At 44.2% G+C, this 13,152-nt stretch overlaps 1 protein-coding gene across 1 annotated transcript in view; it reads right to left on the minus strand.

Annotated features, from left to right (window-relative positions):
• The window catches only part of CDK5RAP2 (CDK5 regulatory subunit associated protein 2), a gene marked incomplete at both ends in the record, with an annotated part of 167,128 nt that overhangs the window by 78,426 nt on the left and 75,550 nt on the right, over positions 1–13,152 (minus strand). Inside the window, one exon of the mRNA XM_084237826.1 lies at positions 10,180–10,323. Coding sequence (XP_084093952.1) covers positions 10,180–10,323 — 144 coding nt within the window. The remainder of the gene's footprint in view (positions 1–10,179; positions 10,324–13,152) is intronic.

Here is a 13,152-nt window from a genome sequence, read left to right on the forward strand (position 1 = left end):
CAGACATCTATAGAACACTAAACCCAAAAAAAAAAACGGAGTACACATTTTTCTCAAGCGCACACGGATCATTCTCCAGGATCGATCGCATACTGGGACACAAGACAAACATCAACAGACACACCAAGACTGAAATCATACCAACCATCTTTTCTGACCATGAAAGCATCAAACTAGAAATAAACCATAAAAAGAAGGCAAGGAACTCTCCTACCTCATGGAGATTGAAAACCACACTACTGGAAGACCACTGGACTAATGAGGAGATCAAAGAAGAAATTAAAAAATTCTTTGAATTGAATGACAATCAGGACACCAATTTCCCAAATGTATGGGATGCAGCAAAAGCAGTAATAAGAGGAAAATATATACCAATAGAGGCTCACATCAAGAAACAAGAAAGAACTCAAAGAAACAACCTAATCTCGAAGCACAAAGATCTAGAAAAAGAACAACAAAAAAACCCCAAAACCAGCAGAAGAAAAGAAATAATAAATCACAAAGCAGAAATAAATGAAATTGAAACTAAAAAAACAATCCAAAAGATCAATGAAACCAAGAGCTGGTTCTTTGAAAAAAATCAATAAAATAGACAAACCCCTAGCCAGGCTCACAAAGGAAAAAAGGGAGAAAGCACAAATAAACAGGATCATCAATGAAAGAGGAGAAATCACAACGGACACAGCAGAAATCAAAAGAATAATCAGTAACTACTATGAACAGTTATATGGAAACAAATTCAACAATCTAGAGGAGATGGACAAATTCCTACAACTGTACAATCACCCAAAGCTAGATAAAGAAGAAATAGAACACCTAAACAGACCAATCACAAGCAGCGAAATTGAAATGGTAATCAAAAACCTCCCCAAAAACAAAAGCCCAGGACATGATGGATTTACAAATGAATTCTACCAAACATTCAGAGACGAATTAGTGCCTATCCTTCACAAACTCTTCCGAAAAATTGAGAAGGAAGGGACAATACCAAACACGTTCTATGAAGCCAACATTACACTAATACCAAAACCGAACAAGGACAACACAAAAAAGGAAAACTACAGGCCAATCTCCCTAATGAACACTGATGCAAAAATCCTCAATAAAATTTTAGCTATCAGAATCCAACAATGTATCCATAAGATAATTCACCACGACCAAGTAGGATTCATTCCAGGGACACAAGGGTGGTTTAACATCCGAAAATCAATCAACGTTATCCAACACATCAACAAAAAGAAATATAAAAACCATATGATAATATCAATAGATGCTGAGAAAGCTTTCGACAAAGTGCAACACCCATTCATGATAAAAGCCCTTGAAATTCTTGGGATACAAGGAACATACCTCAACATCATAAAGGCCATCTATGACAAGCCAACAGCCAGTATCATTCTCAATGGTGAAAAGCTGAAAGCAATTCCATTAAGATCTGGAACAAGACAAGGATGTCCACTCTCACCATTGCTTTTCAATATAATACTGGAAGTCCTAGCCAGGGCAATAAGACAAGAGAAAGACATCCAAGGAATCCAAATAGGAAAAGAAGAAGTCAAACTATCACTATTTGCAGATGATATGATAATATACATAGAGAACCCCAAAAACTCCACAGAAAAACTAATTCAACTCATCAATCAGTTCAGTAAAGTGGCAGGATACAAAATCAAGATGCAAAAGTCAGTAGCCTTCCTATACACAAACAATAAATCTGAAGAAGAAGAAATCAAAAAAAAAATCCCTTTTATTATAGAACCAAAAAAAAATCAAATACTTGGGAATAAATCTAACAAAAGAGGTAATTGACCTATACAAAGAAAACTATAAAACACTGTTAAAAGAAATAGAAGAAGACACAAAGAAATGGAAAGACATCCCCTGCTCATGGATTGGAAGAATAAACATTATTAAAATGGCCATGCTACCAAAAGCAATATACAGATTCAATGCTATTCCAATAAAAATTTCAATGTCATTCTTCAAAGAAATAGAACAATTATTGATGAAATTCATACGGTATCATCAAAAACCCCAAATAGCCAAAGCTCTCCTGAAAAAAAAAGAAGGGAATGGAGGCATCACACTCCCAGACTTCAAACTCTACTACAAAGCCATAATCATCAAAACTGCATGGTATTGGAACAAGAACAGACACACAGACCAATGGAATCGAATAGAAAATCCAGAAATAAACCCACAGATTTATGGTCAACTAATCTTTGACAAAGGAGCAAAGACTATGCATTGGAGCAAAGAAAGTTTGTTCAATAAATGGTGCTGGGAAAACTGGGTCACTACATGCAAAAGAATGAAGCTTGACTACTACCTCACACCATACACAAAAATCAACTCAAAATGGATTAAAGAAATAGACATAAGACCTGAAACCGGGCCTCCCCGGTGGCGCAGTGGTTGAGCGCTGGGTTGCGAAGCTGCCCGCAGCCTCTACAGCGCCAGTTCTATCCCCGGCTGCACCCCGGCCACCGGAGGAGGGTCCCACATGGCACTCAGTCCTCTCCTGCCGCCCGCTGCTCCCCTCAGCAGTGTACTTCAGTCCTTCTGCCTGCTCTGCACCCCGCTCTGGCTCTGGTGAATTCTGTCACCCTCCCACACTTCTGACTGTACCCAGTGCTTGGATAGATAGATAGATAGATAGATAGATAGATAGATAGATAGATAGATAGATAGATAGATAGACAGACTTGCAAAAAATTAAAAAAAAAAAAGACCTGAAACCATAAAATACATAGAAGGAAATATAGGCAAAACACTACATGATATGCACATCAAAGACATCTTTACAGACACATCACCCAAAGCAGTGATAGTGAAAGCAAAGATAAACAGCTGGGACTACATCAAATTAAAGAGCTTCTGCACAGCAAAAGAGACAATAACAAAAACAAAGAGAAACCCCACCAACTAGGAGAACATTTCTGCACACAACACTAATGATAAAGGACTGATCAAAAAAATCTGCAAAGAGCTGATGAGACTCAACAACAACAAAGAAAATAACCCAGTGAAAAATGGGCAGAAGAGCTAAAAAGAAACTTCTCTGAAGAGGAAATGCAAATGGCCAACAGGCATATGAAAAAATGTTCAACATCACTTGTCATCAGGGAAATGCAAATCAAAACTACCATGAGATACCATCTTACACCAGTGAGAATGGCACATATTAAAAAAACTAGCAACAACAAATGTTGGCGAGGGTGTGGAGAAAAAGGAACTCTCCTGCACTATTGGTGGGAGTGCAAACTGGTCCAACCACTATGGAGAGCTGTGTGGAGATTTCTGGACCTACTAAACATAGAGCTTCCATATGATCCAGCAATTCCACTCCTAGGTATTTACCCAATGGACACAGAAACATCAATTCCAAAGAGCACCTGCACCCCTATGTTTATAGCAGCACTGTTTACAATAGCTAAGCTTTGGAAACAGCCCAAATGCCCAAAAATAGATGACTGGATCAAGAAGATGTGGTACATATACACCATGGAATATTACTCAGCATTCAAAAAAGATAAACACATGCAATTTGCAGCAACATGGATGGCGCTGGAAGGGATCATGCTCAGCGAAATAAGCCAGAAAGAAAAAGAAAAATACCAGATGGTCTCACTCATAGCAGGAATCTAGAAAACTTAAATAAGGGACCAGGAAAATGAATAACTATAAGAAAGTGAAAATCAAAATCAACAAGAAACTATGAACCAGAGATACTCTATGGGGCGTGGGGGGAGGGGAGGGATTGGGGTCAAAATAAGGGGGTTGCAATTTTATGGGTAATATAAAAATAAAATTTATTTAAAAAAAAAAAAGAAAATTACCTGAGTTGATCTATACAAAGTTCTCAGAATGACATCTGGCATGTAGTAAGCACTTGATAAGCGTCAGCAGTAACTGTTACTACTAGGCTCAGGTGCCGTGCGAGGTACTAACAGTTACCTTCAGTCGCAACAACAGCCAGGGAAATATGTTAGTCTTCCCATTTTTCAGATGAAGAAAGTGATTCTCCGCGTATCTTGTTTGAGGTAACATAATTGAGTCCATTCGGCTAATAACTAACTGGCAGTCAGAATTGTGCTTATTAGGTATGCCACTCCGAAGCCAATTAAGTAGGACCAGGAAAATAAGACATGTGAATTGTCTGAGTCCAGTCAAAGACTCTCCACCCAGGGGACCCTGTGTCCAGACCCGGATTTAGCTTAGAAGGATGCCCCACTGGCATGCCAGGGCCTGGCAGGCCATGGCAGAGCTCAGCACCCCTCTCTTCTTTCTGGCATCTTTCAGATCACTGCTCTCCTTAGTCCCTCCTCCACCGGCCAGCCGATCACACCTACCTTTCCTTCTGCCTTTCATCTCAGTGGATCTGGGAAACCTTCCACCTGCGCTCCAAGAGGAAACTCCTTCCTCCTCAATGGAGCCCCTGCTCCATCAGCCACCCTCCCTATTGAACCCTGCCAAGGCACTTATGTCATCTGCTCAGGCAGGGCATCTGGCTTCACCTTCACCAACAACCAGCTGTTTACTGGTGCGGGGGCTCCTGTGGACAACAGCGTCCCAAGTCAGGCACAGTGTCTGGCACAGATCAAATGCTGCCGCAAATACTTGCTGAACTGATGGTAAATAGGTGAGAGAGAAACACGGGGACAGATATGAATCTTAAAAGCAGAGACTCCCATGAATATTTTGCATAATGGAAGTCAGAGTGAGTCAAAGTCTTCCTAGAAGCAAACTGCTCACCCATGTTAAATAAATGAACTCTTAGGAGCCATTAGGGTACCATTTCATCAGTCACCTCTTCCCCTGCATTGAGTCAGGCCCTATTAGAATGAAGTCATTTGGCTCCTTTGGCAGAGCTCACAAACCAGAGACCCTCCTCCATGCAGCAGCAGGGGGCCAGGTTGCAGAGAGGGGAGCCCTCACCCCACAACTCCCACCCTGCCCTCCAAACAAGAAACAGCCCAGAGTGGAGGTTTCCCATCCCCATGAAGACTTAGGGAGCCACCCACCCACTGGGTCGCCCACACTGAACTCTGTCCTCCACAGTTCATGAAATGCCCACCCCACTTACCACCACTGCCTGTCTCCTCCCAAAGTTGTTCCTAAAATAGGGAGCCAGTTCCTAGAAGGCCTCTCCTCTCTATGAGCCAGTCCCTGTGCCCACACCAGTCTCTGTACCCATACCGGTCTCTGTGCCCACATCAGTCTCTCCCAGGATTAAGTCAAGACACCAGAAGTCTGGGAGTCACTGGTATAAGTCCTGTCAAAGACAGAGCCCTGGAGTTCACGACTTCTGTTGAGATCCAGGGGGCTGCCACATTTCACCCTCCACAACACATGGCTACTCAACTCCCCCTCAGCACTGTGGGAGCCTCCAGGCTGCTCCCAATGGCTACTTTCTTTCTTGGCTTTTGTTTGCTCAAACTACTCAACATTGGATTCTAAAACTTGAGGCCAACAAAGCCTTAACTAATACACTACTTCTAATCCTCTCAGGAGGTAGGCATGTAATTCCCCCTCTTTACAGATTAGGAAGATGCATTTCAGAGAGATTAAGTGACTTGTCCAAGGTCAAAGAGCTGACAAGTGGCAGAACTGCTAGTCAAACACCAAAGCCAGGGCATTTTCTACTCTGCCACAGCTGCCTGAGTGACCACAGGAACACACAACGTGCAGACCACGATCTGAAGAGGCAGCAGAGACAGAGAGGAAGCATAAGGCTCACTTCTTGGTAATCAGAGCAATTCAGTGGCCTGGCAGATAGATGGTCTCTATTTTGGTAGCTGTGTCACAGTTCTGCAACAAAGACATTTATTTTAATACTCAGGAAACTCAGCAGCAATGTCCCAACCATGTCAACAGTCAAGCTATAAATCTCTGGCTACAGCAAGTTAAATATGGTCAGTGTGTTTTACTCTCTCTTCGTCAATTCCCTGATCATCCAGCATTAATTCACAGGATCACATGATGATGAGGAGGAGAACAGACAGCCCAGAGTCAATGGAGACATCATCAGAGCCTCAGGTTCTTTGCAGAAATGGGCAGAGGATAAACCCTAAGTCAATACAAAATGGCCAAGGGCGTAGCAGATGAAATCCATGTTTTCTCCAAAGAAAGAACTGGAATCTGAAAAGTATGCCTTTTTTCTGCAGGAAAAAATACTGCTAACTGTAACAGTTGGGATTTCTTAAACTGACACCTAGAAATTTACAGTTCCTAAATAATAATTTATAATTCTTTATCCACAATTTGCAATTAGTTTTGCAGAGTAGAATTAAAACCTTTGCTAAAATACTTAGGTATTGGGCCTCCCCGGTGGCGCAGCGGCTCAGCGCTGGGTTGCGAAGCTGCCCGCAGCCTCTGCAGCACCAGTTCGATCCCCGGCTCCTCCCCGGCCACCGGAGGAGGGTCCCACATGGCGCGCAGACCTCTCCTGCCGCCCGCTGCTCCCCTCAGCAGTGTACTTCGGTCCTTCTGCCTGCTCTGCTCCCCGCTCTGGCTCTGGTGAATTCTCTCACCCTCCCGTGCTTCTGACTGTACCCAGTGCTTGTATAAATAAATAAATAATAAATAAATAAAATAAATCTTAAATAAATAAATAAAATACTTAGGTATTTTTGCACAGTAATTTAAAGATCATATGGGATTTAAATATAACCAAAACACTCATGAAATGACTTTAAACTTGCAGTTATATGAAGTGCAAACATGCCCAGTGCTAAAAATAAGGTGACACAGAGGATCAAGCTAGTGGGATTAAATTTTTAAATACTCAGCCTCTGCAACAAATTTATAAACATTTTGTTCAACATTTAGACACTTTTTATATGACTAAAGCAGACTCAAAAGAGCAAAGTTTAACTAAATGGATTCAAATTAGTGATGATGTGTCCATCTACAGCACCTGACTGCAGCTAGCTCCTTTGAAAACAGACTGTGCCTTATTACAGGCTGACATGCGTCTTAACGCTCAACTAAACTTGATCAAAATCAAATAACTAATGCAAGTCAGAGTCACAAAATATTAGCCCTCGGATTTAGTTATTATCATCAGACTTGCCCAAGGTCACTCAAGTGAAGTGACAAAGCCAAGAAAGAATTCAAGGCTGCAGACCTCTGGCCTGCCCCCAGGGCTCCACTAAGTTCCTCCTGACACTCTTACTCAAAGAGTAAGAAAATACAAATCCTCGAAAGGTCAGAGTTAAGAAAGAGCTCCTGATTCTGCTCCTTCCAGTTGGACAGACCTCTTCCAGTGCGCTGCCAGCCGAGTCCCTTCACAGCGGTGAAGGTCGGAGCGAATGGATTTGGCTGAACTGGGTGCCTGGTCACCATGGTTGCTTTTAACTGACAAAGTGGATATTGTTGCCATCAAAGACCCCTTCGTTGACCTCAACGACAGGGTCTACATGTTCTAGTATGATCCCACCCACAGCCAGTTCAATGGTACAGACAAGACCAAGAACTAGAAGCTTGTCATGAATGTAAAGGGCATCTTTCAGGAGCGGGAGCCCGCCAGCATCAAATGGGGTGATGCTGGTCATGTTGGGGAGTCCACTGATGTCTTCACTAGGTTGGAGAAGGGTGGGGCTCACTTACAGCGTGGGGCCAAAAGGCCATCATCTCCTCCCCTCCTGCTGGCGCCCCCATGTTCTAGATAGGCGTGAGCATGAGAAGAATGACAAACCCATCAAGATTGTCAGCCATGCCTTCTGCATCATAACTCTCCTGGCCAAGGTCATCCTCTATGGCATCACAGACCACATTCCACGCCAGCTCTGCCACCCAGAAAACGATGGACAGCCCCTCTGGGGAGCTGTGGTGAGATAACCGCGGGGCTATCCAGAAGATAACCCCTCTTCTACTGAAGCCGCCAAGGCTGTGGGTAAGGCCACCCCTGCACCGAAAGGGAAGCTCATTGACATGACCTTCCACATCCCCCTCGCCACGAGTCAGTCATGGATCTGACCTGCCATGGAAAAATTTACAAACTCCAAGGACATCAAGGTGGAGAAGCAGGCATCCAAGGCTCCCCCTCAAGGGCATCCTGGGCATACCAAGGACCAGGCTATCTCCTACAACCTTAACAGTGACACCCCTTCCTCCACCTGAAATGCTGGGATTGGCATTGCCCTCAATGACCACTTTGTCAAGTTCATTTTCTGGTACTGAATTTGACTGCAGCCACAGGGTGGGAGACCTCATCATCCACATGGTCTACAAGGAATAAGAGGCCCTGGCCCACTAGCCCCGGCAAGCGCATGCGAAAAGAGACAAGTCCTGAGCTGCTGGGGAGTCCGTACCCCAGTTTTCTAACACACTGAGACTCTCCTGACCTTGTCACAGTTCCATCCCAGATCCCCTGAAGATGGGAAGGGACTTAATGAGCCCGACTCTGTCCTGTATTATCAATAAAGTACACTGTCCCCAGCAAAAAAGAAAAGGCTCCCACTGTTCAGCCAATGATGCCCTCTAGGCAGGATGGACACTGAGCCCACACCAGCATGCCAGCTGGTTGCTGAAAACCTGAGATGCTTCTATACCAGCTGTAGGGTAAAGAAAATATCAGGCTTTTCTGCCCTTCCGCCATCAGGATAGATGATGGATCCTTGTCTTGAATGCATGCCTGATGGCGGGCACCTGGAATAGGGTGTGGGCATAGGTAGATGGGATTCAGCTGAGCTAAGACTGTACTTTTAAGGGCGGCGTCACGGGGACGCCAGCAGCAGCAGTAGAAGCTGAAGCAGAAGCCGAAAGAGAAGCCGAAAAGCAGCAGAACAAACGCTAGAGAGCCCAGATAGAGTGAAGACTTGCTGGGGGGCTGGGAGGCTGGCAGGCCTCCCAGCCCCCCAGCCGGCACCCCTGCCTGCCATATGCCTGGTGAACCCCAATAAAAAACCTGCAAAACTACTGAGGACTCTGACTCCTCCTTTACCCGGTCTGCATGGGATCGGAAAACCTGCACTGTGTCCAGTCCTGGCCCTTACACCAGCTGTAATACTACCCCCCAATTCACTCACCCCAACTACTCCAGAAGCCCTGGGCCCTCGCCATCAACCCCTAGGTACATCGACGAGATGCAAAAACCACAGGGTTGGGGCCTGGCACACCAGCACCTCCAGAAACCCACTGTGGTCCTACAGACAGAGTCTGTTCTGATGGTTCCGATGGCTGAGGCCATTGCCGCACAGTGGTTATTTTGAGAATCTCCCTTCACAAAATCACAAGTCATGATGAAAGCCATTCATCAGAGAACTAATTTGTGTAAGAGTTCTCTGTCTTCTCAATGTATGAAGTTCATTAAAGCCGGTGGGGGGAAAAATTTGGCCCACACTGAACTCCTTTCTTCCCCATAGCTGGCTGCCTAGCTGCACTATATGGAAGCTAAGGGTAAGAGTAATCCTCTGACTCTCTCATAAACCAACATAATCATTTGCTCACTCAGCAAACATTTACTGAGCCAGGCACTGGGCTGAGCACTGGAATTGGAACATGCATGCCAGCTCCCTTGCCTGTGCCTGGGGTGAGAGGAAGCAGAAAGGTGGCCCCTTGACGTCAACGCAGGGTGAAGAGCTCCAATGGCAAGTGCTGTGCAGCAGAGAGGAAGAGATGGCCCTGCTGACAGTCAGGGAAAGCCCTGCCAAGGAGGTGACACTCCAGCGGCACCTTAGGGTCACCAGGTAAACAAGGAAGGGAAAGGTATTCCTAGAGGATGGAACAGTATATGCAAAGGCACAAGAGATACAAACATGTCACTTTTAGGAACCTGTAAGAAGTTAGCTGTCATGAGATGATGGGGAATGAAAGAAAAGGAGAAAGGAAAGAACTTTGATGAGATCAGGAAGGGTCTGCTGTGCCATTTCTTTCATGCATTTGCACAGGAAAATTCTCTTAACACTTGGATTATATATTTCTACAGAGGTGAATGCTGGGAAAACAAACACCAGGCTCATCTCTAAATGACTTCTCAGTTTCCTGTGTGGTGGAAATACCCATGCTCAGCTGAAGGATATTAATCTGTAAAGTTAAGAACACCTCCTCCTACCTGTTGTAGCTCAATTATCAGCAGGAAGGCATTTGAGGCTCTCTAGATCAAAGGAGTTATCAAATATGTGTCAAGGAAGAATATGAATGCGCATGTGAACATCCAATTTCAGTCAAGCTTACCTCAGAGAAGATGATTTTGCTGCCTGGTGACTGTTGAAAGGAGCACTTTTCTGTTATTAAGTCTTCACTCCTGAACCCCAGATCCTGGGCAGTAGTTAAATAACTGTTCTGCTGTATTGCTTCCAATTCTTTTTCATTGAATTTCTAAGGAAACAAAACAAATCATCAAGTTTTTATCAAAGAAAAAAGCATTAAAAGATTGTCCTAAACTCTTACAGGAAAGATATACTAGTCTTTTCCACAATGCCCATATGCCCTCTAAATAACTTTCATCATCCCCAAATGTTAGGCAATTACAGAATGCCACTCCATTTGTGTGTCACTATAGCTTAGAGAACAGCAGCACTCCAAGATGGCAGAGCTAAAGATGGTGGCAAAGCCCTGCTCAGCCACGTTGTGTTCCATGAGTACATTTCCTTCCACGTTCAGTTCTCTGCTTTTCTCGAAATTAGTAACAACTGCTTTGTTATTACTTTTAGTTCATAAAACTGAATTATGTACTTAATGTAAATTTATCTCCACACTCCCTAAAAGACTCAGAAATTCCTCTAGGTGGAGTCAGACATCTGAGCTCAAGGATGGGCTCCCTCAGCAGGTCTGGCCTCAGCTGTCATCCTGGGACTTCCCTTCACAGCCCACAAATCCACAGCCCACGTGGATTCACTTTTTTCTGGATCACGTGTCCATCTCTTTTTGGGTTATTTCTCATTTGTATAGAATCATCCCCCAGGAGTTTTCTGCAGAGTCATATGAGGCACCGAATGTCTGGAAATGCCCTTATTCTGCCTCATACTTGCTGAATTGTGGGCTGAGCACACAAGGCTGGATTGGAAATGACCTTTCCTCAAAAATCTGAGAGTGCTGCTCTCCTGCTTTCTGGCTTCTGCTGTTGCTGTTGAGAATTCTGACATCATTTCTGGTTTGGGTCCATCATATATAGAATCTATGTTTTCACTCTCTAGAAGCCTTTCAGATCCTCTCTTTATCCCTGTGCGTTGAAATTTCACAATTTGACCTTGCAGTACTGTTCATTTTCATTGTTCTAGAAACACAGCAGGTTCTTTCAATATAGAAGTACATGTCCTTCCATTCTAGAAAATGTTCTCTTCTTACTTTTAAATTTTCCTTCCCTCTACTTTGCCTGGAACTTCTGTTAGTCATATACTGGAACTCTTGAATCAAGTCTCTCACCTTATTATCATTTCTTTCCCATTTTCCCCTCTTTTTGTTTTTTGCTTAATTCTATTTCCAGAAGATTTACTCAATTTCATCTTCTAACTTGCATAATTCTTCTATTAAACATTTTATATCTGTAATCATCTTCCAGTTCCCAAAGGCCATTCTTCTTTTCCAAGTATCATTTTTATCACATCCCAAACTTACTTTTACCTAAAGATATTACAGGATGCAGTTTTTTAAAAAGCTGCCTAGTGTTCTTCTCATCCCCCCTTTCTTTTCCTTCTCTGCCACTCTGTTCTGTCTGCTTGACTTGTCTTTCCTCAAGATGCTGTTCTCCTGCTTGATAAATACAGGCCATCCACACACTTTTCTCCCCATCCATCTACTATTAAGAGTAAAAGTGCTCAGAAGCTCTGCAAGCATGGCAAGGACATTGATATGTCTCACTGTGAGAAAACCAGGAGGGACTCAGTTGTTCTGTTGGAGTCCCCCAATAATGGGCATCTTTCTTTCTGTGTCTTTTCTCCACTCAGGGGAACCTCATTACTGGGTATGCACACTTCACTCCCTCCCTCCGCATTTCATACAAGAGCCCACTCCTGCTTTCAGCTGCACATGAACGTCTCTGGCTTTCTAACTGGGTGGTTCCCATGGAAAGGGGAGGTTCCAGGCTCCCTGCCCCACCCAAGGAAGGGTGGAGGCTAAGCAGGGAAGAGAAGCTGGAGTAGGAAGGAAAAAGCAGGATGGAGAGCCAGAAGGAGACCTGGAGGAGGCACATGGAGCAGAGACACATGTGAAGAAGCTGCAATTGCTTCTTGGTCCTGGACTGGGTGAAACAGATGTGGGTGAGAGACCCGTGGGGAGGTTAACAATGGAAGCTTTTATCTTGATTTTGCTCCCTTTGTCCCAGACATGGTGGGTCCCTTCTGCCCCTTTCCTATGGGTCCCCACAAAAAGGTGCTGTTGATTTGCGGCAGACTTTCAGGCCTCAGACGCCCTGCTCTGGACCAACCCTGTTTGGCTGGACATTTACTCACTAACTTCAGGTGATTTGGAAACTTATTCTTTGTCTTTTCTGTATTGCACACTAATTATATTAAAGATCCTTCACATTGACGGTCTTACGCACTAAATTATACTTTGTCTTGATGTAGTGGATAGCAGAACTTATTTAGAGCAGGCAGGTTTGGGGGTTTTAGGGTGGCCCTCTCCCTGCCCTGTAATAGATTAAGGTCAACAGGGACCTTAATCTCCCATCCCCTTCTAGTGAAGAGAACGTGACCAACTTACTGCCTGGCATTCCAGCCAAATATGCTCTCATGTCCACTGACCTTTCTGGGTTCTTTCTGGGTTCTGTAGAATAGGCCCAGCTTGATCCCTGTTGACTTCCCACCCCAAAGGATGTAGCAGAGTCGAGAATGCTGAATCTGTGTAGTTACCACTTGCCACCTGCTTATCATCCAGACAGCATCCTGCAGCTGCACCACTCCCATTCTCCCCTCCTATGGGTTTATATCTGTACACCCTCGCCACCATTTTAATGAGATTTCTGTAGTAAGTGGAGTTAAATACCCATGTCCAGATCACCAAAGTTAGCTGTGAGTCTGGGCTAAATAAGTAATTCACCAATGAACACAAAGGGCGTTCCAAGACACAGAGGAACACTTAGAGGAAAAGTGCAGAGGAGTGAATGAATAAGGAGCAAAGACTCCCATGAAATGGGTCGGGCAATTGAGAAAAACAGGCCAACCCTGACACAGCTGGACCTGCTGTTAACTGTGATGATTCACACAG

This window comes from Talpa europaea (assembly GCF_964194135.1).
Source record: "Talpa europaea genome assembly, chromosome: 7".
NCBI lineage: Eukaryota > Metazoa > Chordata > Mammalia > Eulipotyphla > Talpidae > Talpa > Talpa europaea.